Here is a 26606-nt window from a genome sequence, read left to right as displayed (position 1 = left end):
CTCCTTGTCTTAAAAGGCAAGGCTGTCTTATGGTCCGTGATAGACCGGTCCACACTGTCCCCGTGCACTTGCCTTCCTTCCCACTCCCCATCTTGCAACTTGGAAAGCCCTCCAGCTATGAAGAGCTAAGGGCGCTTAGGGACAACTAGGGAACTGGTTTTCCCAGTTGCAATGTATGGCTGTGGAAGTTGGACCATAAGAAAGGCTGAGCGCCAAAGAATGGAGGCCTTTGCACTATGGTGCTGGAAAAGACTCCTGCAAGTCCCTTGGACTGCAAGGTGATCAAACTGGTCAGGCCTAGAGGAGATTCAACCCTTTAGAAGGCCAGACCCTGAAGAGGAAATTCCTAATACTTTGGCCACCTGATGAGAAGGAAGGAAGGACTCACTGGAGAAGAGCCTAAAGCTGGGAATGATGGGGGCCAAAAGAAGAATGGGGCGGCAGAGAATGAGGTAGCTGGTTGGAGTCACTGAAGCAGTCTTTGTGAGCTTAAATGGACTCCGGGGGATGGTAGAGGACAGGAAGGCCTGGAGGAACGTTGTCCATGGGGTTGTGATGGGTCAGACACGACTTTGCAACTAACAACAACTTTGGCCTCTCTTTTAATAGATGTGAGTCCCAAGAGGCTGTAACCAATCCCCAGATGCTCACTACCTATGGCATCCTTCATTACAAAGAACACACGCTCTCATTTCAAGAAGTTGACAATGGTGATAACATCACCCAAGAAAGATGGGCAGAGGGAAATATAGAAACGCAAAGAAAATGCTGCAAAATCTTTGCGTTTCCTCTATTTCCACCTGAGCCAAAACCACCAAATTTCTCTGACTCAGCAACAAGTCTCAGTTTCCAGACCCGAGAAAGGCATATATACAGGAACTTTCCAATACTTTCTCCTCCCTCATTCATTCTTATTCCAGATGGGTTTTTGTATGTGTGAATTTGCACCTATGACGGTATGACCGTACATACAACATACTCACCTACTGCTAACTTAATGCATTTTCTGGGTTCACACAATACTTTGACAAATAAAATAAGACTGGATTAGCATCCAAAAACTTACTTTGCTGTCATCCTGTTGTCCAGATTTCTGCAGCTCAAATCTGGTAGCCATCCTTTAAATTATAGAGTTGGATTTATGTAACATGCAAGGCACAAAAAATAAAACTAAGGCAAACACTAACCAAACACAGCATACAGTATGGAGAGAAACATTAGGTAGTTTTAACCTGATATAGTTATACATGTTGCAGAAATGTTGACTTTATGGGTTTATGAAAACAAAATAGAAATAGGAGGTGGGAAATACAGTTTCTCTCTTCCTCCCTCTTATTTCTTTGGAGAGTATAATCCTGTGAATAGAATACATTTGGTCACACTGATACAAATGTATCCATATACAAGGAATATATTTTAGGAATACATGAAGCTAAATAACTTGCTCACCTCAAACCATTGATCTATACAGCTCAGTTATAGTGTGGCTGGCTATAGCGCCATAGAAACCTTTTGAAGTCTTTCCAGGCAAGGAATTGCAAGGAATGACCCTGAGACATGATTCTTTGATTTCCAAATACAGTTTAAGCATCACATTTAAACATCAAACTTGTTATGTTTAAATATCAAAGGGATGATATTCTTTCCAAATGGAAGCAAATTATTGTAATACTACAGTATAATTCAAGATGAACACATTAATTCCTGCTATTGGTGAGATATTTTAAAATCAAATTGCCAAATGTTCCCGCTGTGTGTGTTTTTCTGGGCACACAGAATTAATACTATCATGATGTTATAAATCACCCAGAGTCACTTGGGTGAGATGGGCGGTGTATAAATTTAATAAATAAATATAGAAATCATTAGGGCCAATCGAAACAGGGGCAGACTTGGTTAGTACTCGGGTGGAAGACAACCAGGAAATTCCCTCACAGTGGATTAGGTGGGGAAGCTGGAAAAAAAATTCCAGGAGGAGGCAAAGGAAACCACTTCAGTATTGCTACCAAACAGGAATCAAATCTAAGTTGCAATTTAAAACATATTCTATTAATCTTTAAATTATACTCTTGGACACCATATCTTTTTGTTTTCCTACTGCAGATTTAGATAAAGCAGTATAAACGATTTACAAACATAATTTTACGAGATTTTACAAAGTGAACCATGTTGTGCAATTAATGTAATTAAATCATTAATACATTTCTATGCTAAACTTTATAAAGAAGCAGTTTATTGGCATTATCTGAGGAACAAACAAGAGAACTGGCGGTATATTATGCAAGCCCAGATTGTTTGGTTAGTTTATAATTCTGTTCCTCCTTGCAAACCCCTAAAATGGATTAATTTTATAATCAGGTTAAATATATTATCCATATGCAGCTCATATTATTTGTCCAGTCCTTTCTAATTCTGGTCTCCTTAATAGATTCCAGGCAAAGGATGTAGGCTGCCTTCTGTTGTGTTGACTGCTGTCTTGCCAGAAGCTTTTCCTACCATTCTCATTTAGCCTGTAGGATCAAATTGTCGTAGATTATGATGATAGGTACAGTATTTGATTCACTAATGTTCTCTTCTGAATCAGAGGTCAACCTTCCCTCTCCATTCTCCTCTTCTATGTTTAGATTTCTTTGAGAGAGAAATGAGCACAGGAGAGGAGAATGCTATTGTATTCAGGTTCTGCTCTTCCCTGGAAGTTGGTTGCCAACCACAGATGTCCAGCATAGGACTTTGATTTTCAAATTTGCTCTCAAACTGGACATTTGAGTCTGCCATTCGGTGTGGCTGCTTATGATGGTTAGGGCTGCAATCTCCAACTGGTTGATAGGGCATGCTAAGATTGAGGACGACATTAACTGTTTACTTTGGCAACTTCAAGACTCTGTTATAACCAAGAAAAATCAAATCTAGAAAACAACTATTTCCTTTAATTAGAAGTAACTTTTGGACAATTCAGTCACATAAACAGCTCCCTCAACTTCTTTGAAGACCATTAAAGGATGAGAGCTTGGTACTAAAATTAGTGTTTGTTTCCATCAATTAAAACTCCTTTGACCAGTGGCCAGCTCTGATTTTTAGCCTAAAAGGCTTAATTATGCTGAACTTAAATGTAAGGCCAGGTGCTTCCCCCTTCTTCCTTGTTGATGACTCTGCTGTGACCAATAAGTACAAAAGCTGCAATGTTTACAGATTTTATATTTCCTTACTCGGACATTACATTGCATGGTGTGTGTGTGTGTGTGTGTGTGTAGAGTAATGTGTGTGTGTAAAGTAAATGTTCATAGGATTGTATACTCTTTACTAGGAATGTACTATATAGACCAGTGATGGCGAACCTATGACACGCGTGTCAGTGCTGACACGCGTAGCCATTTGGAGTGACACGCACAGGATTTCATGCGATTCATCCTCGGCTCCTGCACGGCCGCCGAGGATGAAAGAATCTGTGCTGGAGGAACGGGGGGGGGACGTGTGATCTCCCCCGCCCACACTCACTTACTGTATCGCCGCCGCCCCTTTCTGAGCGCAGGGGCTGCTGGTAAGGCGTGCGTGCCGTGCGCACACACGTCATCAGCGCGGCGAGGGAGGACCCGCAGGAGAGGAGCGCGGGAACAGTGCGCGCCTCTCTCCAGTCAGGCCGGCACAGAGAGTCTACTCCTGGGACTGTCGGTTACGACCGCACCACAGCAGGGAACAGCGGAGTGTCAACGGGAACTGTGAGCGCCATTACCAGCAACTATAAATTGCGCAAAATTATGTTTTTGTCGAAGTGACACACAACGCGAGTTATGCTCGATTTTTTGCCGATTTTTGACACACCACGCCAAAAAGGTTGCCCATCACTGATATAGACACACAGATAGCAGGAGGGAGAGAGAGTTTCAACCATGAAGTTAAAGAAATGAAGTGCAATGATTTTTAAAAAAAATAAACAATTAGAAAGAAAGGTAAAATAGTTACCCTGGTTTTCAGCCTGAGTGCCAGTGACAGAAACATCTGTCTGTGTCTTGGCATGTTATAAAAATGGTTGTTGGTCCTCTCTGGTCTAGCCCATGGCATTTGGAGTGTCTCATCCAAGAACCATCCAGACCTTCTCAACCTTGAAATAGTTTGGAAGATATGTGAACTTCATTCCTCATGCTAGCTGGTAATTCTGAGAGTTGAAATCCATGTATCTTTAAGTTATGTACAGTATCTTTAAGAAACACTAGAAGAATCAAGTTTAGCCAGATTTTGCCACCTGCTAAGGCAAATGAATAACACAATACCAGAGTTGGAAGGGACTTTAGAGATCTTCTAGTTCAACCTCCCTGCTCAAGCAGGAAACCCTGTATTATTTCAAACTGTTGCCCAATCTCTTCTTGAAAACCTCCAGTGTTGGAGCATCCACAACATCTGGAGGCAAGTTGTTCCACTGATTAATTATTCTGTCAGGATGGCCTCAGGGACTAATTCTGTTCAAAAATATGCCAGTAGAGTATGAGGTACATTAGATGAAGAGAATTTCTTATGACTCTGTATACATTTTACTTGGCTGCCTATTAAGTAGATAAGATTTACCCACTAAGAGCTACAGAATTCTGCTCAGTCATATTAATCTCCTTTCAGAGAAATAAACTATGTTAGTTTGGATACAGCAATGATTGTAATGAGGTATAAAAAAAGCTTCTGGCACCCAGCCACACAGGTAAGGTACAAAAAAGGAAGAAAATGTAGTTCAAGTCAGTTTCGGGTTACTTTGTTGGGAAAGGCTGGATCTGCTAGTCTTTTAGGAAGCATAGCTCTTAAGTTTATATTAGGTTATTATTACTATATGGCCTTTGCTCAAAATCTTAGCTGATGTAGCAGTCTAAGAGAGAGAGAATCTAAAAGAAGCAAAAAAACAAACCAAGATAAACGCTTTGGACCAAGGAGCTTCAACTTTATTGGCGGCTATGTAAGTTCTCCCCTCTTTATTTTTGTTCTAAGAAATGTGAAAGATCCTTTGTTATACAAGACTGGACATCTAATAAATTTACATTTTTGAAAGAAAGCTACACCAAATAAACTTGGGACTAAATTGGGGGAAAAGAAAAGATCTGAAGCAGGGGTGGGTTGCTGGGGTTCAGAATCTCTGGCTAAGATTCTGTGCAATTTGGAGAACCTCCAAATCCCACTTCTGGCTGGCCCCTCCCCTCCCAGGAGTCTCCACTCAGCCTCTTTTGGATGCAGGTAAGTGCAGGGTGTACACAGAGGCTCGGGGAAGGTGAGAAACAGGCCTCCGGGAAGTTTGGGAAGGCCGGAAACAGGCCTGTTTCTGGCCTCCAAAGCCTGGGGAGGTTGTTTTCACCCTCCTGGAGACTTGAGGAAAGCCTCCGAAGCCCGGGGAGGGGAAAAAGATCTCCCCCCCCCCACCGCGGTGCAGGAGGCAGACTAGGCCATGCCCACCATACCCACCCACACCCAACCAGGCAGAGAACTCCTTGCTAAAATTTTTGAAGCCATCCCTGAAGTATTCGTTGATCAGAGCAGAATAAAGCACTGTACCTGACGTGTGAAAGATGATCTCCCAATCTTTTCCAAAAGAAGCAAGTTTATTACCCTCTTATTCATACTGAATTTATTTTGTTGGCCTGGTACCTTATTTTCTATTTAGTATTGAATCTCCCTTTGTTAATATTATTATATTTTGTATTTTTTATGTTGGTGATCCAAAAAGAGACCAACTGAAGCAGGTACAGTGCAAGAAAAAGCAGTTTATCTACATTTTGTGTATACTCATCCATTTCATTTAATGACTTTTATTTCTAGCTTACCATACAGGAAAACGTATGGGAATACCATACAGGAAAAATAAATCTTATAGGCAATAAAATAGCCAACAATGAGTTAGTAATTCAGATCAAAAGCATTAATAGGCAACAATCCACTATTTCTTCAGGAAAAATTCATAAATGCTTGTCATGTACTGCTGATTTAATTTTCTATTATACACCACCCAGTCACATTATTTGAGCTGAGAAACCATATAAATTATGTAAATAAACAAACTATACCATGTTCCATGTGGAACATGGATATTGCAAACCATGAATTAACCACTCCCTCTTCTCCATTCCTCAAAAAATCGGTCATAGGATTAGGAGCTCCATTGATGCTTGTCACTGACATGCAAGTCCATAGAAACACAGCATCTAGAGCAGATCATGAGGAGATTCAGGATTTCCTGAAGGATTTACCAACCAACCAACAACCCTCCCCCCCCCCCCAAAAAAAAATCCTTTTTTGCAATGGATCTTCCAAAGGTGGGACTGGTATGAGGGGGGGAAAAACACAACAACTATCTGCAAGGTCCCCACTGATTGTTAAAAAATGGGCTTTTCTCCCAATTCTTGGTTAAGGTGGACGGCAAATCTTTAATGTCTTAAATCTTTAATCTTTTAAAATTAATTTGAATATTTCCTCTTCTTGGCATACATAATTCTTCTATTACCTTTACTGTATTTTTTAATGTTGCATGCTTATGAAGTAGCCAGCCTTTTAAATTTGAAATAAGTAAACAAATAAGGACCACATCTGTTTTATAAAATGTTGCTTATTTATTTGGGTAAATTTGGAAATCTACGTTTATTTCAATGAAGTTAAACATGCAGATTTGTATTAACTGGACCATTTCTTCTTCAGCTTTATGCATGCAACATCTTCAGTTACATTCCAGTCTACTTTTTTTGCTCTTTTTCCTTTTCTTTGATTTTTGCTCTCCTAAATCATTATTCTCTTCCTTAGATGTTTCAAAGGAACATTGTCTTGCCTTTTGATTACCAATTTGAGATTCATTATAAATAAGATCATTACTGGTGTCCAGGTGTTTAGATTTCTTTCTCTTTTTCTTTTTCTGGGTGTCCACTTCATCTCTGCTTGAATCTAGTATCCCAGTGCAGATAATCGTTGGTTCTCCAGCCTCATCCTGTGCATGTTTGTGTCTTTTCTTCTTCTTCTTTGTCTGGGATTCCAAACACTCCAACTTCTCAACCATCGCTGGAGGAGAATTACCTGGCTCTACTTTGGTGCAATGTTGAGTTTTCTTCAGTTTTTTCATACACTTGGCAAAATATTCCTGCACGGTAAGAGTGCTGGTTACAGTATTGCTCCCATCTATTTGGTCAGGTGGCACGATCACTTCTTTTGAATCTTCTGCTAGAAAGTCTGTGGTAGCAGCATCATCCTGAGAATGAAAAGAGAAGGTAGAGGTCAGAGGAGTAAATTTAATTAAGTGTTTAATTTTTTTAAAAATAAACTGTTTGATATTGGATCAGATAGGGTTTTCAGAAGATCCAACACAACTTCATCCTATGTTTTAAGATGGAATGCATGTATCTCAGCCCAATCCTGCTTTATTTCCTGAAATAAGACAGTCCTCCTTAGCTAAGTTTAGCACATGTCAAATCAGATGAAGCCCAAAAAGCCACACATGTCTACAGAAAGGAATTGTCAAATGTTCTAATTTTGCTGTTTATTTGTGAAGGCAAAATCTCATGGGTTTGTTGAAGACCCAGTGTCTTTTTAAGCAACAAGTTATCTACCCAATAGGAATGAGATAGCCTTTTATTTCACAGAGCAAACTCAGTAAAAATAAACATAGCAATCCTGTAAAGACAGACCAACTCAAGAGCTGGAATACTCAACACTGCAAATCACTTAAAAATTCTTAAGCAGAATTCACTCAGAGATTTTTAAGTACCCCAAGAATCACTAATGGAATTTCAAGAGCAACATTATTTTTGTTCCACAGAACTTGGTCCTTGGAGTGCATATCCATCAGGAAGTTGCCTTTTCACGCAACTCCTGATTAGGCAGATGTCCACAGTCTCCCTTAGCTGGATCACAGTTAAACACACTTGAAAGCTGCCAGTGGTGTACCTGAAGGGCACATTACAATGTGCCATAAGATGTGAATTTTAAATAATCCAAAATTAGGATGAACTTCAGAATGCGATATATAAATCACATCCAACAGAGGAAATACTTGATTTCATGTACATTATATGGAGTCTCCAGTATGACATAGGCTTGAAAACATTTTACTTCAAATATTTGGATATCCTGTATTATTGTCTCCTATTACCCGGAAGAGAGTGATATATGTATGAATGAAAGACGTGCTTCTTCAGCCATTATGCAAAATGAAGGATATCTCTCCCACATCTCTCACAATGTGAGAGATCATTCTGTGTATATTAGAAGAAGACATGTTTTCTCTGCCCTGGTTATCATGTGGTCTCATTTCACTGGCAAATGGAATCACAAGGTTTCCCCCAACAGCCTACAATTGCCCTGATGTATTACTTCATACTAGAATTACATATCCTAATTTACAACAATGAGTGAGAAAATGCAACCGGAGACTGATTACTGAGGTAATGTGAATATTCTTGGCATCAAAGATCTCATCTTATGATGCCTTGTTCAATCTTAAGGGTTGAGGGTTAGGATGCTGCGAATTTCTACTGCACGTCATAAATACTATATAACATCACCCTTTCCCCTAAAATTCAAAACAAATCAAAAGAATAGGTACATATGTGCAAGCAGATGTTTTTCTGCCTTTCTTTTCTGTGGCAGGCCTAATTATGCCAAAATGAAGATATTTGGAAGTTAAAGCTCATTTATGCCACTTTCTACATCTCCAATCACCATGCAACAGAAAGGAGAGATCTCAATTGTCTCAGAGAAAAATGGCTAGTAACAGAGCAAGGTTTGTCCTATTGTGGCTCCTTCAAATGAGAAAGTTTTGCCTAGCCACTTCCTCATTCTTTCTCCTGTGACAAACAAAAACTTTTTAAAAGAAGAAAAAACAAAAAAATATCTTCCAATACTTCGTTTTGCTGTCGTTTTTTTTTCTTGTGAACTTGAAACAAGATGCCTTTTAAAAGTTGTTAGCCATGACATAACCAAAGTTAAGTACTCCCTAGTTTCAGCAAGAAGGAATTATTTGTTTGGACTGCTCTTGAAATCAAGAAATGTTAACTTTTTGATAAAAAATATGGGTGATATTTGTGGAAGTAAACCTCCTTGATTTCTATCTTCTATAATATGTTTATGCAAAGAAGAAAGAACAATCTGGGGTTTATCTTTTGGATAAAACATAGGTGTGCAAGCAGGCACAAAAATATTTACTCCTTTCTTTCTTTTTTTCATTATATTACATAGAAAAAAATCCATCAAGGCTGTCACCAAAGTTTGCTTCAACTAGGTAAAACAACCTTTAGCATTTCAGGTATTAAAACATTAAAAAAAGCTTTGTGAATTCCATCATAATTGAGCATAGGTGAAAGGTACAGAGACAAGAATATTAAGCTAGAAGCACAAAATATTAAATCAATTCTAAGTCAGCAATCAGGCACATGTACTGGACTGACTGTTGCCTAAAATGGAGAAGTTCAGAGAAACCCATGATGCCTAAAAACAAGAACGCAAGCTAAACCACTCCTGTACGGACAGGAATTTTAATAACCACGGGCCACTGCACACAAAGTTAGCAGGGCATGGAGACAGGTAAAGGCAGTGTCAGCTCCAAAGCAAACTCTCACACCGCATTTCGGGGACTCTGATGGAGAACCCGTTAATCATTTGGAAAACGTAGGTGCCAGGAACACTCCCAACTGCTTCGCATGACCAGCTTTCTCTTTGGAACCCTGGAAACCAGGGAAAAACAATGATGGTGATCTGAACAGTGCTGTCAGATTAAATCAGCTGCTATTTACATCAGGAAAAAATGTAGTAATTGGAGGCTGCCACCGAGAGGTGAGCAAAAAGGAGGAGTGGCCCCCTATTCATTCAGATGTCCCTCCTCTATCCTCAAACCTTGCTATGGCTTCAGTGTTCATTCTTGACACCAGATCATTAAAATCTGGGGCCTCTTTTGCCTGGTTGCCACTCAGTGGTAACAGCTCAGAGATGGTATCTCCAATCCTGTTATTTGGTGCCCAAAGGGGAAGAAGAAATCCTAAATGCTCTCTTAAGACATACAAGATGCTAGATTCTGAAGAGAAGGCAGTTACAAGAAGGGGGCATCTGTTAAATCTGGAATGACCAAGTGGGTTCATCAAAGTTGTAACTGATAATGAAATGATAGATTTGCATGGAGGTATGGAGAACTGTTTTAGAGAATATGTGAAAGGATGAAGAGACTCAGGTTCCTGATGAAAAATAGTGATCACTTTTTACAACAGCTTCCTTTTATGTGGATGCTAAAGAAAGTCACTATACGTTTTTAGTATCAGCTTTTTAGAGATACAAAAAGTCTATAAATCAAATATTTAAGATAATCAATGAGCGATGTAGATATATTTGATTTTAGACAAAATACATAGGATACTCCTGTATGAGCCTACTATTGGGTGCATAACTTCATTAACTTGTAAAGTTATTCCTTGGTAGTGTCAAATAGTTTATTTTGAAATATAAAATTTGCAATTAGTTGAAATGCTTTTAAACAGTAACCATTCAATTATATAAAGAACAGAGCTGCTTTCTTATCTTAATAAATCAGTATGATAAACTATGGTATTAAAACATCTTAATCAATGATTTGGATGAGGGAATAAATGGGGAACTCATCAAATTTGCAGATGATACCAAACTGGCAGGAATAGCCAACACTCCAGAAGGATCTTGACAAACTTGAATATTGGGCACTATCTAATAAAATGAAATTCAATGGTGAAAAGAGTAAGGTTCTACATTTAGGCAAGAAAAACGAAATGCACATGTACAGTATAGGTGATACCTTGCTCAATAGTAGTAACTGTGAGAGGGATCTTGGAGTCCTAGTGGACAACCATTTAAATATGAGCCAGCAGTGTGCAGCAGCTGCCAAAAAAGGCAACACAGTTCTAGGCTACATGAACAGAGGGATAGAATCAAGATCACATGAAGTGTTAATACCACTTTATAATGCCTTGGTAAGGCCACACTTGAATACTGCATTCAGTTTTGGTCGCCATGATGTAGAAAAAAATGTGGAGACTCTAGGAAGAGTGCAAAGAAGAGCAACAAAGATGATTAGGGGACTGGAGACTAAAACATATGAAGAACAGTTGCAGGAACTGGGCATGTCTAGTTTAATGAAAAGAAGGACTAGGGGAGACATGATAGCAGTGTTCCAATATCTCACGGGTTGCCACAAAGAAGAGGGAGTCAAACTATTCTCCAAGGCACCTGAGGGTAGAACAAGAAGCAATGGATGGAAACTAATCAAGATTGAAGCAACTTAAAACTGAGGAGAAATTTCCTGACAGTTAGAACAATTAATCAATGGAACAGCTTGCCTCCAGAAGTTGTGAATGCCCCAACACTGGAAGTCTTTAAGAAGATGTTGGATAGCCATTTGTCTGAAATGGTATAGGGTTTCCTGCCTAGGCAGAGGGTTGGACTAGAAGACCTCCAAGGTCCCTTCCAACTCTGCTATTGTATTGTATTGTATAAAACCAAATAGAACTTGATGCATTTTACATATACTGGTTTCCCTTTCATTTAAGTAATAGGGAAATGCATTCACTATGATTGTTGAACTGGGATTACAATATTTTTTTGAAGGGGATTTTATGTTACTTTCAAAGTTTTCAATATTTCTCTGAATATGTGCATATGTGTATACAAACGAAACTTTCTTCAATACAAATAGTAAATTATAATGAACACAATCCTATGAAAATTAAGCATTTATATGGCCCCTAAATTAGAGGAAAATTTGAATTGCACATCTCCTATACAGGTAGTCCAACTTCCGACTACAATTCAGCCCAAAATTTCTGTTGCTAAGCAAGAAAATTGTTAAGTGAATTTTTCCAATTTTATGACATTTTTGTCAAAGTTAAGTGAATCACTGCTGTTCTTAAATTATTAACATGCTTGTTAAGTGAACCAGGCTTCCCCATTGACTGTGCTTGTCAGAAGGGTGCAAGAAGTGATCACGTGACCCTGAGACACTGAAACTGTCATAAATATGAATCAGTTACCAAGTGTCTGAATTTTGATCAAGTGACCATGGGGGAGTGCTATAACCGTCATAATCTGGACAACTGCCCTGTCAAGTTTTTCAGTATTGTTATAACTTCAAATGGTCACTAAATGAACTGTTGTAAGTCAAGCACTCCCTATATTAAGAGGAATTAAAGATGACTTGAGCAACTTTAAACAACTGTTAATACGTGGATACTTCATCTACTCCATTTGATGCAGTAAATGGCAGAACAGATTTCAAAACTGAAGATTTTTTAAAAATACACATCCAGCTATAAGTATGATATCCCACAATACAAATTTACACAAAGTGTGGGTTTTTGGGGAAAACCCACACTTTAAGAGAAGTCCAAGCAGAGAAAGAAAAAGTAAAAGCAAGATATTATGCTTTACAGCAGAAATAGGAACTAGTTATTTACAGTATAACCTAGAAGTTAGATTCCAATTCCCCATGATCAGAAATGGTGGAAACTGCAATGCAACAATAGCTAAATCATCCCAGATACCTCCTCTCATCCTTTGCGAAAGGATGCCTGCTGAGAAGCAAATAAGAAATGCATCTGAATAGGACTTCGAAATAAGCAAGATATGGTATTTCCTGAGCCTCGGAAGCTGAGACTAATTAAATGGATGGGAAAAAGAACAAAATCCTATTAAAATAAGGTGAAATGAATAAAATTAGGGAGGGAAATGCCATGATAATCCGTATTAAGAAAGCACTGGATTGTGGGTTGAGAGTAGAGAACACAAGTAGATTGTCAAGATAAAATGGCTTGGAAAAAATGATGTCAGTATGAGCTTGGAAAAACCCTGAAGACGGAAAAGGATTCCAGCAGAGATTATAGGAGGAAGCTGTGTCAACAAGTGAAAAGGCTGGGCTTCTCAGAGATGAGGAAACGATGCTGCTTTTGAAATTGGGAATAACTGGCACTTACAGGAATTTTCATTTGTTATGTGCAAGGGTTGGGATAGGGAAATAAAAATATAATTTAGTGATGGGGGGGGGGATAATGAATTGTTACTTTTCTACTCCCCCCCCCAATTTGTATGACAAATAATTGTTTTTTTTTTTTAAATGTTCACTGCAGAATTAACACCGCAGGTTTGTAGGTGGGAAAGGGTGTAATTAATGTCACATAGCCCAATCAATCCGACTCCAGGTTAGCAACAGAAAACAGGTAGTTCCTGCTTTGAAGACAATGAAGAAAAAGAGGCCAAGCTTATGAGAAATCCCATGTAACCAATAGCTTACCTATAAATGCAGGGTTAGTCCCAATTTGTTCAGGAGTAAATCGGGAACTAAAAACTAAAAATAGCTAAAATGAAATCTAATGCACGCAGATTTTACAATTTTTCTCTCTAGTTATTGAAGAGAAAAAAAATATGTGGAGCTACAAGTAGTAGCCATACCTCAATGGAAATCCTGGAAAAGCTTATTTTGCCTCCTTAAAAAAACCACCCACCCAGTCCAACTCTGCTTTGCAATGTGACTGACCAACTGATAAAAGGAAGTGCAAAAGCAGGATGGGAAGGCAAAGAGTTCTTTCCTGCAATAATGGTTTCTCAACTTAGAAATCACATCCATTCATCAGACTAATGAATGGGAACAGCCTTTATCTCCACCATGTTTTTCTCCCTTAACCCCCTTTGCCTCCAACTGAAAGGCATCCTGCATCAACAAATTCCTTAAATCACATACTGTATGTACTGGGTGAAGATACCCTTCTTTTTGTCTGTCCTGAATCTCCTGCCAACAGATTCACTGGACAACTTCAGGTTCTAACATTAAAGGCAAAAGAGAAGGGGAAAAAAACTCCATTTTACAGATTTTCTCCTTTATATTCATTCCCTTGACCGCCTATCCTGAGATCTGACATCGTAATTGCGTGATTTGATACTCCGTTTCCCCTTTGGCAACCAATCATGGCAACCAGGACAATTCAATGAAGCACAGCGTAATGGAATAAGTTAAGCTCCCTGCGTTGTTTTAAAGGAGGCTTCAACATGAGGAACATTTAGTTTTGATTGCAGAAGGTTTAGGGAGCACCATTGCATACATCTTTTTAGATAATCAAAAATACAGAGGCAACATGGCCAACAAGTTAAGTCTAAAATAAGCAGACGACCTGCCCAGCAGAATGCCAGAAGTGTTACTCTTTGTTAATTTGTTGTTAACAAATGAACTATTTGGCATAAACATTTAATAAAATAAACTACAAAGCACAGAATAATGGGACATACAAGATGCTAAACTGTGTAAATGCATGTGTATGTATATATACTCATTTATTTATCTGATTTGTTGCATAGTCAGCCAGATGTTCAGATTGGATTAGATGATTATTGTTGTTGTTGTTAATTTTATGTCACCCATCTCCCCACAAGGTGACTGTGGACAGCTTATAATTTATAAAAACAAATGAAAAATAATTAAAATATTAATCGATTAAAATGAGAGACTTTAAAATATTACAGTTAGTCCTCAACACAACCACAATTTAGCCAAACATTTCTGTTGCTAAGCAAGGCAAGTGTTGAATTTTGCCCCATTTTACGACATTTCTTGCCACAGTTGTTAAGTGAATTACTGCAGTTGTTAATAATATGCTTATTAAATGAATCTGGCTTCCCCATTGACTTTGCTTGTCAGGTGGTCACAAAAGGGCTTGACCCTGGGATACTGCAACTGTCATAAATATGAACCAGTCGTCAAGAGTCTAAATTTGAATCATGTGACCATGGATGCTGTAACAGTTGTAAGAGTGAAAATCGATCATGAGACACTTTTTTCAATGCTGCTTAAATGAATGGTCACTAAATGAACTGTTGTAAGTCAAGGACAATCTATATTAAAAGCTATATTAAAAGCACATCTAAAAAAATCAAGAGTTAGATGGGATGGGATCTTCTTATCCCATTAGCCAGCTCCAATGGTCAGTGACCCCCTTCCCCAAGGTCCCAGCCAAAATGGCAAAGCCAGGCTTTAATACTCTACCGGAGTGCCAAAAGGGAGGGGCACCTGCAGTTTCTGAATACTCTTCAAGGGTAGCTCCATGTAGAGCATGTTCAGCAACCCATAAGATAGGAGTAGGGCATGAGTGACTATGCACTGGGCCTCAGGATCCAGAAAATGATGCAACTGATGCACCACATGAAGTTGTGGAAAGATCCTCTTAGCCACAACTGCCATCTGCTCTTTGAGCAGGAGTTGTGCATTCAGACTTACGATTTAAAACAAGAAGTCTTAAAAATAACTATGATGCTCAAGACAACTTATGGCTCCCTCATTTCCACTGATGTTTGTAACACATCCAATAAGCTTCTTATAAAGTTTTCAGATTGTCCCATGTATGAATGGTCCCTCAACAGGAAAACTAGGACATGGGAAAAGCTCAAGGTTTGCATCTGCAAGAAAAATCCTCTGCATCTCCAATTAATTTTGCTACATGATCTAGAGACATATACATACATACTACAACTTTAAATGACAACATTTTTCTCACGGATGTTAGCTCAAAAGAGAGAGAAGAAGCAAAAAAATATTACAGGCATCCCTTGCCAAAAGGAAATTGCATCTCCTGGTGGTACTTGTCCTAAGGCATGGCTTGGGAATGGAGTCAGCTATAATCCTAAATCAAGCAGACTCTTGTTTATTCAATGCAGAAAGCATCTTGGGACATCCAATTCCTTTGGGATTCTGATCTCTGGAAGGCCAGGCTCATTTCCATAAAAGTTTGTGACTCTGCCCTGCAAGACTAACTTGAATAATTGTAAGTGATGTGCCATCAACAGTGGGACCAAAGATAAATAGAGACAAACACATTTTTTACTGATTTGTGGATAGGGATAGGGAAAGACTGTTTCTTCTCCTGTACCATATTGGGAGAGCTATCCAATATTTAACTAATTTGCTCTTTTCTCTTATCAGAGAAATTTGGATGGGAGAGAATCTCCCGCTTATCTGATGGTGACCCTGGAGTGCCATTGCATATGCATAAATAATCTGACTGGAATCCAGCAATTTGTTAGGGCAGTTATAAACATTTTAGAAAAATTAACTAAACGGTTTCATTTGGGCACCTTCCAAATGTGTGAATTTCAACTACTGAAATTCCCAAGAGGTGTGATGATGGGGCCACACAGCTGGTGCGTGGCACACGTCAGGTGAGGGGTGGCTGAATAATAAGATAGCACATAGTAACAGTGGATTACCTCAGAACCTGTTCTAGCAGTTCTTTTTGTAGGATGAAGGATTATGAGGTACGATGCAATCCTCCCAATCAAGGAGGGATCACTGGAAGAGGCTTACATAGAAAACAGGCTAAAATTTGCTCAATGGAAAAGGATGTTCCATCACAAGATGGATGTGAAAGAAGTCCCATTGTATTAAACTGTAGGTGACACAAAGCAACTATTGGAAGATTTGGATAGACTTCCAAATGCCAAAATATCACATCAGCCCATCCCACACATCCACACAGGGAAGGCATGCTACAGAACCCATCAGTCAGACAATTCTGACAGGCGGGGTCAAGGAAGAGGGGTTTTTCTGCCTCTGCCCTTGCTATGAGTAACATCTTACTCACAGAAGTGAGGAAAGCGTCCAATCTCTAAGCCTTCTGCAAAGAGGTCAAAACTTGGCTGTGTAGCCTTGTGCGGAGGAGACGGGGGACCACACGTGGGGATGTCTGGCCTCATGAGAACCCCTGCTGCCTGGATTAACAATTCTTAGTCTCCCCATCTTGGATCTTTCCACCTCTTGCAAGTTTATAATGTTTTAAATTTTTAATTTAATCTTAAATTATTCATTTTAATGTTTTATTGCATTGATTAAATTGTACATCACTGAGGGTCCCTCTGGAAGAGAAATGGGAAGTTAATAAGTTTGATAAATAAACAACCAATCTAAAAAATGCTATTTTGTAGTATATTAACATCTAGCTGACTTGCTACTCTCAGATTATAGGGTATATTTATTAGGTTTTTGTTTTATTAAAAAAAAATCCTATCTTTATTACTTTATAAGTTGCACAAAGCAGGGAACATAATACTCTTTCCTCCTCTTATTTTCTACCTAATAACCCTGTGAGGTGGGTTGGGGTAAGAAAGAGTCATGGTCCCAAAGTCACCCAGCCATCTTTCATTGCTCAGGTGGGATTAGATCTCACAGACTCCTGGTTTCTAGGCTGGCATCCAAACAGGTTTTCTGGAGTGGCTGCAAAAAGAAAGCAACTAAGAATTCAGCAGGAGAATGACAATTTGCCACTCTTAAGTATTAACCTCTGGCCATACAATGAAAGACCAGCAACACTGAATGTTTTAGTTAGGCAAAAATATAGGTTTCTCCTTCCATTAGAACACTGCAACGCATCAGGTTGGCAAAAGGTGTCTAAAGATGCCTGAAAACAATTCTTTATCGATATCATGTACGTAACCCGAGTCTTTCCCCAACTCTGAAATCATTCAGCTCCTAAGTGAGTATTGGTTTGAAAACTGCTTTCTTTTCTATGCCTTTTTCCAGACTCCCAAAGTAATGGAATAGCAGAAGTAACCAAATATTCTGAAAGATGAGCTAAATCCGACAGCTATAAATCATTCTAAAGCAGTTTCACCTGATCTGGTACTTTCTAGTTACGTATATTAGGACAGCAACACCCAGAATTCTCTGCAGAACTAAAATGAAAATCTATCTCTTCCTATGACCTTGGAGAGCACCTGCTATGGATGTAAACAATACTGGCTCACCATAATATGGCTTCAGATATTTTGCTGGCACAAAATCAGCTGGGTAATCTTGGGCCAGCCAGTCTCTCTTAGCCTGAGGAAGAAAGCAAGGGTAAACATTTCTGAAAAATCTTGCCAAGAAAATTGCAGGTCCAAGCAGTCGCCAGGAGTCAACACTGACTCAAAGGCACAAAAAACAAAACAGAACAAAATACCCCAAATTCAGCACTCTTGTCCCATTTTATCACTCCACACTATGAGTGGGAACAAAGAAATGGCTCTCCAGTTGGATCCCAGAGGTGTATTTTCAAAAGGCAACTGGACGTTGTTTTTCCTTGAAGGTGTTTCACTTCTCATCCAAGAAGCTTCTTCAGTTGTGTCAGAACTAAAGAAGCTTCTGGGATGAGAAGTGAAATGTCTTCAAAGAAAAACATAGAAAGTTGCCTTTTGAAAAAGAACCTTTGGAGCAACAATGATCTGGATGATTGAGAATATCCATAAACATCCCCAGTTGGAGGGGATTTTACATGGGTTGTTCCACTCTCTTTACTCAAGGAGATATTTAGTACTCAAATTTAGTGTGAATACTGTTGAGAAGGGAGAGTGGGAAGAGTGGGCCTTTCCCTGCTCAACTTCCTTTTAAACAAAGACATTGACATGCTGAAACTATAGTGGTTTAAAATAAAATAGAACTACAGAGGTTTTTAGCTGCCCTCCCCAGCTGTTATCAGAAATTTTCATGCACAAAACCCAAAACAAAAAGCAAAACATTTCCCCCTCCTCGTTTCCTAAATAAGGAGTGCCCCACTTTCACCTCCCCAGTCTCTGAAGTTGGGCAGGAGAAGGCTCTTGCCCTGTAGACGGTATGGCCTCCTGTTTGAAGTCCTAGCTTTTGGGAGATGGTCAGTTTACGTCTCCTGATACTAGCACAGGAAAAGGATGCACTCTCGGCAGCCCATGTGCTCCACCGAGATAAGCACAGAGCTTTCTGTCCCGGGAGCCTTATCGGCTTTTCCGGCTACTCTCCAACACAGAGATCGCACCAAAACTGGCAAGCCAAGTTTTCGCTCATACAAACTGAGGAGGGGAAGAAGTGCAAAGAGATCTCACCAATCAAAAGCAAGCAAGCACGGATGGATGGATGCATGTGTACACATATACGAATGTGCACACGCACACATACCTTGTCTGCATTTGAGTTGCTGCAGATCAATGTGAAGGGCACAGGTTGTGTTAACTAGTCTTGGATGATGTACTTGGCCGTGTTTTTCATGTGCTGCTACAGTCAACAAGTGTCTTGTATGTTTATGAGCAAGCAGCAAGTTCTTCTTGAAAATTCAATCCTGCCCATTCAAGCTGTGTCTTATTTGACCCAACCAGCCATGTCACTTTGTTCCTGATCCCTTAGCATTTGCATCATCCAAGAAACAGAAGAGAATGTGTGCAGTATTTGGCTATATATTATGCCTTTGTATGTATGGCTGCCAATATACCACCTGACTATATATATGCCTCTTTGGATCAGATAATTTATCTATCTATGGTCCAAAACTTTGGAGAAATTTCCACTGCTGTTAAGAGCATAAGGAAGTTCAAATACAAATCTATTTATTGATCATTAATCATTATGGCAATTATCTTTTGCTAGCGCCCCTTGATTTAGGTCTCGAATTCCTGGAATGATTTATTTTTGAAATGCTCCCTCCCAAATTCAAATGCTCAAAACAATACGCACCGCACCAAAGCAAAGGGCAAATATTTGGCCTTACAACAGCAATTCTGCAGGAACATGCAGAGGAGAAAAAAAGAAATCTTGTCTAAAATTAACACATAGACACACCCAGCTGTCCCCCACATCTATCAGCATATATTTTTAGATGCAAGCCACACATTAACCTTTGGGATGATCTTTTTGAATGGTTGCACTGCAAATGAGTTTTCTTCTCCTCTCTGACTTCCTCACCAACAGCTTCAAGCTCCCTACCCTCTTTCTTCCAGGCTCTATGTGAACTGTCTCCTTTCCTGATCTCTGCTACCTAAGCAGCTTCTCAAGTACACTATTTTGTATGAAAGAGCTGACAATCGGCAAACCTTGCCTCCACCTTTTTTTCCCCCTGAACCAAAACAACTTTCTGCACCCATCTGTAATAGTTTTCATTTTACTTTCAAAAATGATACATAAAGGAAATAAAATTTTAGTAGCTGGAATATCAAATAATCAGGCTAAAAACTGATGTATGCCACATCTTATTACAAGTCTTTTTAACTGTAAAAAAAAATGTGTGTGTGAGAGAGAGACACTGTACAATAGCAGCCCCCAACCTTTTGGCTGCCAAGGACTGGTTCTGTGGAGAGCAGTTTTTTTGTGGACTGGAGGGGGGGGGGGCTGGTTTCACGTGCTGCCTAGATCCCGCACATGTGCAGAGGGGGGCTTCACTCACTTCCGTGGCCTTGTTCCTGGCGGACCGCAATTAATGAACAAGACATATTGCAATAATAGGTAATATTGGACTAGACAGAACCATTGTTTTATTGAACTTAACAGCAACTTTGTGGTTACAAATTGCTTGACCCCTGAATATGGAATATCCATGTGCATATTATAATATCCCAACATTAACACAATGGCTGGAAAAACTCATATACAAAGGGCCAGTAGCTCACATGTAAATCATTTAATATTGCCAATTTTATATTTTGTTTGTCCATTCATGAGCTGCACATGTTATCACCGAGTGTCCATCAATTGCATATGTAATAAGTGAAATTTAACTACCTGTTTCTATACAATGTGCTGATTTAGAAATAAGGTCCTCTGAAATTAACATGAATCGTGCCTTAAGATACGAATATTTTTTTTGGACCTGCCATTTTTTTTTGGGAACAAAGAGGCATGTTACAATTTAAAAGAAATGAGAAAAATATGTTTTCTCTGCCTATGAAGAGAAATAAAGAACGCAAGACTGTGATTTTTCTTTCTTCCCTGCAATGAATCCAGTATGTTTACATCTAGATATTAAGAGACCAGGACAGGAAAAGTTTGGAACATCAGCCAAGAAAGAGTTCCAAAAAGAAGCCAGCCAATTTTTAAAGACATTCTTTGTAAGCAATAACAGCAGGAGTTAGCAAAGCATTTGTCTCTGGGGAACTATAAAATATACACAAGAGGGTGCAATTAGCCTGTAGCAGCCAAGCAAGTGTCCGTGTCTATGTGCCTATGTGGGAAAGTGCATAAACATGTGTCATAGTTCTTCTCTTAATTGATGAAGAACATTTTTGACATCAGGCTCTATCAAAAAATGGGGGAAATGGGAAAAAGATTCCCTGTCCCTAGCTCAATAATTGGGAATTAGTTAAAATATTAAGTTTTCAGGTATTGGCTAAAGATGAAAACTAGCTCTGAATGAATTTCATAATGAGACTGTGCAAAATCTATTTTTAAAACAGAGGCCAGAAAGAAAAACGCCTTCTTCCTTGTCCCTCACAAACATTCTTCAGTGAGCAAATGTGTTGGAAATACTACTCTAGACAGAAAACCCCAGGCTTAACCTTCAGGTTTTTTGATTTGACTCTGAAATTTTGGAAAGCAGTGCAGAAAATACTGAATCAGATGGGCCCATTTGTCCAAAGCTCTTCTTTTGTAAGAGGAAAAATTGCCATCAAATTCCCAACTATCAAGATCCAATCAATGGCTTAAGGCAACATGAGAATACAGTTGGGGTGTGAAAAAAGTACCTGCTTATTAAATAAGCAGGTACATTTTCTTATATACTGAATATAGTTACTGCCACTGTTAAAAGATATTTGGCTTTCCTATTTGCTCCTTTCTACTCCAGATGGATTTGTAAATGCTATGGTAAATTTAGTGCAGGGAGATAGCAAATGCAAAACCTCCACCATAGATTAAGGTAAACAGAGCAGTTTACCTTAATCTATTTACTTTAATTAAGTCAGAAGTGAACTGACCTTCTCCTTTTTCTTGGCCAATATTGAAAACATATTATTGGATATTACACTGATCTAGTGAGGTAATTCTTTAAAAAAAAAACATAGATTAACATGCTAGCTGATTAAAAATACTATTATCATCCTCATTAAGATGCAACAAAGAAACAGGTAAACAATGGATAGAACCTCATAATATCTAAGATCTTACATAAAGCCTCATAGAATTTTGACCATTTGAACCAAGTTTAGCTTTCTGACCTTTTAAAACTTTTTTTTGTCCATGGCATCTGAAATCAGCTATGGTGTCCACTGGTTTAAAAAATGCTAAATCCCTCCACCACCACCACCCGCCAATGTAATCTTTCTCGTAGGTGAAATTAAGAAAACAAAGTTTAGAGGAAGGTTTTTTATTTTTGCTCAAGTCCATTTCTTCTCTTAACTTCAGCTGCAAGATGGTATCACCATTGACCTTTTGGACTCCAGCACAATGGCCTTTCAAGTACAGGTTCAGCCTTTATTTCTGCCACAGTGATCAACCTAGTTTCATTCTTCATATCATTTCTTGTCTAAGTTTCAGCCTTTTGCTTACCCAAAAGTTTTTTTAAAAACCCACCAAACTAACAGCTACAAACATCAAAGCCCTATTATTATCTCCCTCTTTTGAAATAAGACAATATAAATCTCAGGCTGACAACCTAGGGAGATTTTTTTTAAAGAAATTCCTAGCGTCATATCCATTCCTGTGCCTGGTAGCTATGCTGGAAGAAAGGTGTCCAAAACATCTCATGAAGGAACCGAAACCCAATTTATCCAAGGCAAGTTTCCTTCTTCATGCCCATTTAACGGGGGTGGCAATGGGTGTGTGTGTGTGAAGGGGAGGCAAAGAGAGACCTATGCCAAGAAATAATTGACAGTGAAAAGTGTTGGAAGGTAGGATTTTCCTCCCACCACCAATGATTAATGTGAATTTTGTGTTCCTAACTACTTAGTCAAGGGACAGAGTAATGTGGCTTCCTATAAAAAATACAAAACACTTCTGGGCAATGCATCGATAGGAAAAAGAAAGGGGGGGGGAAAAGACCGCTTGACCAGACCCATAAATTATAAAGCATTAACACCCTACTGCCACCCAGATCTCCTGACGCATGAAAAGTGACAATCCACCTGGTACTTTCAAGATTTGCGTAACTCACTTGGCGTAAGTTGAATTTTTACCTTTGACATTTAATAGTCTGGTTCTTTCATTATCCTCGGCCTTCTGGTATGGCCAAAACCAATATTGACCAAGCCAAACTTAACCACATGTGTTGTAGAAACCTTCTGCATAAACTGAAGTGAATGACAAATATAGCTGCTACATTTTCAAGTTATTTCGAAGATTACCATCAGCTGTTCCTGCCTTTGAAAGTTAGATGGCTTGTACTGGGCCTTTCTTCTCCAAGTTGCTTAGTATGGTGATGCAGCACACATTTCACCAAATACTACCAGCCAACCTTGAGTGTTGATCAAATATTTCAATCCAGACCCTTTCTAGTCCAGATATTCACTATTTCACAATATTGGTTTTTTATATATTTTACTGCTATCTTTCCCCATACCATTTTGATACGATGAATAAGATCTCTAAAATTTTGAGATAATGTGGTCATATAAGATGGGAATTAAGAATTTTAATTCAGCACATATGTCTATTGTACATTTATTGATTTAGATTTATGCTTGAATAAATAAAATACCACATTATTTCATTGGGAGATGTCAATTATTTTTACACCTGAATTTAAGTTAAATATGTATAGTACTTTCCCCCCCCCTTAACTCCTCCTTTCCTCATACTATGAAAAGAGCGAGGGGAAGGGAAAATTACATTGCTTCCTGCAAGGGTTGATTAGAGGAGCCTGAGCTGCAATGAATACATGTCATAGAGTCAACAGCTCAAATGATGCATTAAGAACAAACTGTCAGAACTGGAGCTGCTACTTCACTTTACAAGCAGCAACTGATTTGCACAGGCAAATTCCACTCCTTCACCTGCTCTCTGACCGCAGCTTCCCGATACAAAAATCCACTTGGAAATTCTTCTCACACTCTGATGTACCCAGCTTAGCACTCTTCAAATAGAACCAGCTTCCCCCAACAATTATTATTGTTATTTTTTAAAATGTTTGTATCTTTCTTGTCCCCTAACTTCTGACTTTTAGGGGAATTCCCACATCCGTTTTTTGAAGGAAACCTGCAGTATCTGTCGGTGAAGTGCTTGATGTTACAGAAAATTCTGAGGCACATTAATTTGAGGGCTCTCCTCCCTACATCACAAGAATTGGGAAAGTGACCTCCAAAGCAGATGTCAGGAACTAATGGCAGATCTTCTGGGCAAGTCATGAGGCTTCAAAATAATCTGATTCTCAAGGTTTTGAAATAATATGTTTTTTTAAAAGAACTTTCTAGGCATTGTGCAAACTTGGGAACAGACAATTCTTTTCAGTCCAATCTGCTGGTAGGTTATAGGAATCCTTCGATATGGTAGCATTACAGGAGGAGAGTGGATCATAAAGGTAGAGTGTTATCTTCTGTTTTTGAGAATTCCAAAGCTTTTAAAAAGTGAGCAGGAATGTGGTTTACCTCAGAGACATTTTATGCACTAATTTCCTACTCCAGTTTGACATTATTAACATAAAAATTATAGAGCCAACACTGTCTCAGTTTATTTCTGACAGGCAAACTAGGGAGGTGAATTCACTAGAATTGAACTTTGGCACTTCCTACTTTATTAGGAAGTTGACCACAAGTAATTGGTTATCTGATTGTTTTAGGAAGATTACATGTCTATGGAGATTCTCAATCATTTAGTTCTACTGAACTTCAATCAATTTTCAACTTCAGAAGCCCTAGGAAAAGAATGTAAAAAACATAGTGTTTAACCACAAAAAAGAGGAGTAAAAATTTTGAATATTGAAGAAAAGTCATCCTGAACGTGATTAAAACTTTTTCTCTAGATTATATGAAAAATTATTTCTGTAGGACGACAGTAAAAATAAGCTTGGAAATAGAGAGCCACAGCACCCTTCAATAAATATTGTGGGGCTACAACATTCTGGTTGAGAATTGTGGGGTTGTGGTAATTCCAGCTCATCAAATTGGGGAAGATGACCTCAGTTTAGTACCTGCCTTTCCAGCTTAGATATAATGCAACTTTGGCCTGTTTAAGCCACTGCTTGAAATGGAGATCAATGCTTTGTTGCAAGGGATCAAATCTATTGCACTGCAGCATTAGCTGGATAAAGTCTTTTAGCAGTAGGTGGTAGTTGACTGCAACTTTCCTAATGAAGTCATTAAGGGTTCACTGAAAATGCTTATGCCCTCTCTTGCCTCACCTGCAATTTTGCTTCACTGCACTCAAGGTGGAAGGGGGATTTGTATTCTAGAGAGAAGGCATAAACTCCCATAGATGTCTCTCAGTTACTTAAACACAGTCATTAAGGTGCCACCCTTGTAGTTGGGATGGCACAATTCATGATAGAGGAACTGCTTTATTAAAAATGAAAGAAACAGCTTTTCCCTCTTCCTGCCCTATTTTTTATTTGTGTGGGGTTTTTTGATACATGAACTGCTTTAGAAATAATAGAAAATTATGTAATGGAACTCCAGGATCAGCATGCTTCTTCTTATGTCAGGGTATATGTAGATATTGATCAAACTTTGTCCCGAGACACCTCAAAAGCCCCTAAGACCCTTCCATTTTGGAGATCAACAGAAGCTTATCTCTGCAGAAATTTCACAAAAAATATAATATGATGGTTATGTCTTCTAGTGGTCAGAGTTGGACAGAAACTGATTTTTAAAGCTTTATTTTTTACTGTATTACTAGTGATTCTTTTACATAGTAAAGTGTTTCTCCCCCATAAACAATGGGAGAACTAACATACGGAGATATTCATTCATACCACTGGTATTCAGTAACACAGGCCTTTATAGTATGGCTCCATCATCCATAAATTTAAAACTTCCCAAACCAACAACAGTTACTTCTTATTTAGGTCTGCTTATTTTCACTGCTTAGCAAGCTGTTAACTATTGCTCAGGAGTAAAGCATCACTTTGGAACATGCTTGGGAAAGTTTCCCTTGTGCTGAGTTGGGCCCTGATAGGCAAGCAGCCCTGGAGACAGTTTAGGGAATCAGGTCCCATTAAGAACCTGACAGCAACCCTCTAGTCATCTCCACCATGAAGGGGTTTAGTCTTCTCCATACTTTTCATGGTGTCCCCCAATACTATAAAAAGCAAAGCCAGCAGAATTTTAAAAGAAAAAAAGAAAAGAAAAAAAAGAGGAACGGAGAAAATTGTAGAAAACAAGTAATCCTGCTTTCAGCCAAAGTACAGTTAAAAAATGACTTAAGTTTTCTTGATATATGAATTTGCAGAGAGACCATTTATCAACACGGCTGTTTACCTCCACAGCAGAGTCCCTCAAGCCGAAGAGTCGTGTCATTCCCCTTTGACTGATTAATTAGCCAATCAGGGGACATTTTTCACTGTGAGGCATGATGGGTTATCCCAGCTAATGTTCAGTCTCTAATGGCGACACATTAAAGCTAACTCGGCTCTTTTAGCCTATCGAAGTGACCGAATGAGAAGGCCAGATAATAAATCAAAACCCAATTTCCTCTCCACTCTTGGTATTGCACTGGGCCCTAACAAATCCCCCAAGGAATCAATGGCTAGAGAAGAGATTCTTCACCAATAAAGAAATTGGCAGGGGAAGGGTGAAACTGCAAATTCTATCATAGAGTGCTATGCTTGATTCTGTGTGGCTGCCTTTTATTAATTTTATTATTTTTACACTCAAACACACAACAAATTTAGTCACAAGTGCACTCATATAGGAGGCAATTGAACATTTCCCATATACAGTATCATCTATTTATTCAGATA

General features: G+C 38.8%; 1 protein-coding gene across 2 annotated transcripts in view; it reads right to left on the bottom strand.

The window, feature by feature from the left end:
* Positions 1 to 6556: 6556 nt before the first annotated feature.
* The window catches only part of PINX1 (PIN2 (TERF1) interacting telomerase inhibitor 1), a 36406-nt gene continuing 16356 nt past the window's right edge, over positions 6557 to 26606 (bottom strand). For both annotated transcript variants that reach the window (XM_032215988.1, XM_032215989.1), the window contains exon 7: positions 6557 to 7204. In XM_032215988.1, the coding sequence (XP_032071879.1) occupies positions 6683 to 7204 (522 nt within the window). In that variant the 3' untranslated portion in view covers positions 6557 to 6682. The remainder of the gene's footprint in view (positions 7205 to 26606) is intronic.

The sequence above is a fragment of the Thamnophis elegans genome, chromosome 4 (genome assembly GCF_009769535.1).
Source record: "Thamnophis elegans isolate rThaEle1 chromosome 4, rThaEle1.pri, whole genome shotgun sequence".
NCBI classification, from domain to species: Eukaryota; Metazoa; Chordata; class Lepidosauria; order Squamata; family Colubridae; genus Thamnophis; species Thamnophis elegans.
The sequence above is the reverse complement of the archived record's forward strand: the minus strand, read 5'-3'. Positions and strand labels throughout refer to the sequence as shown.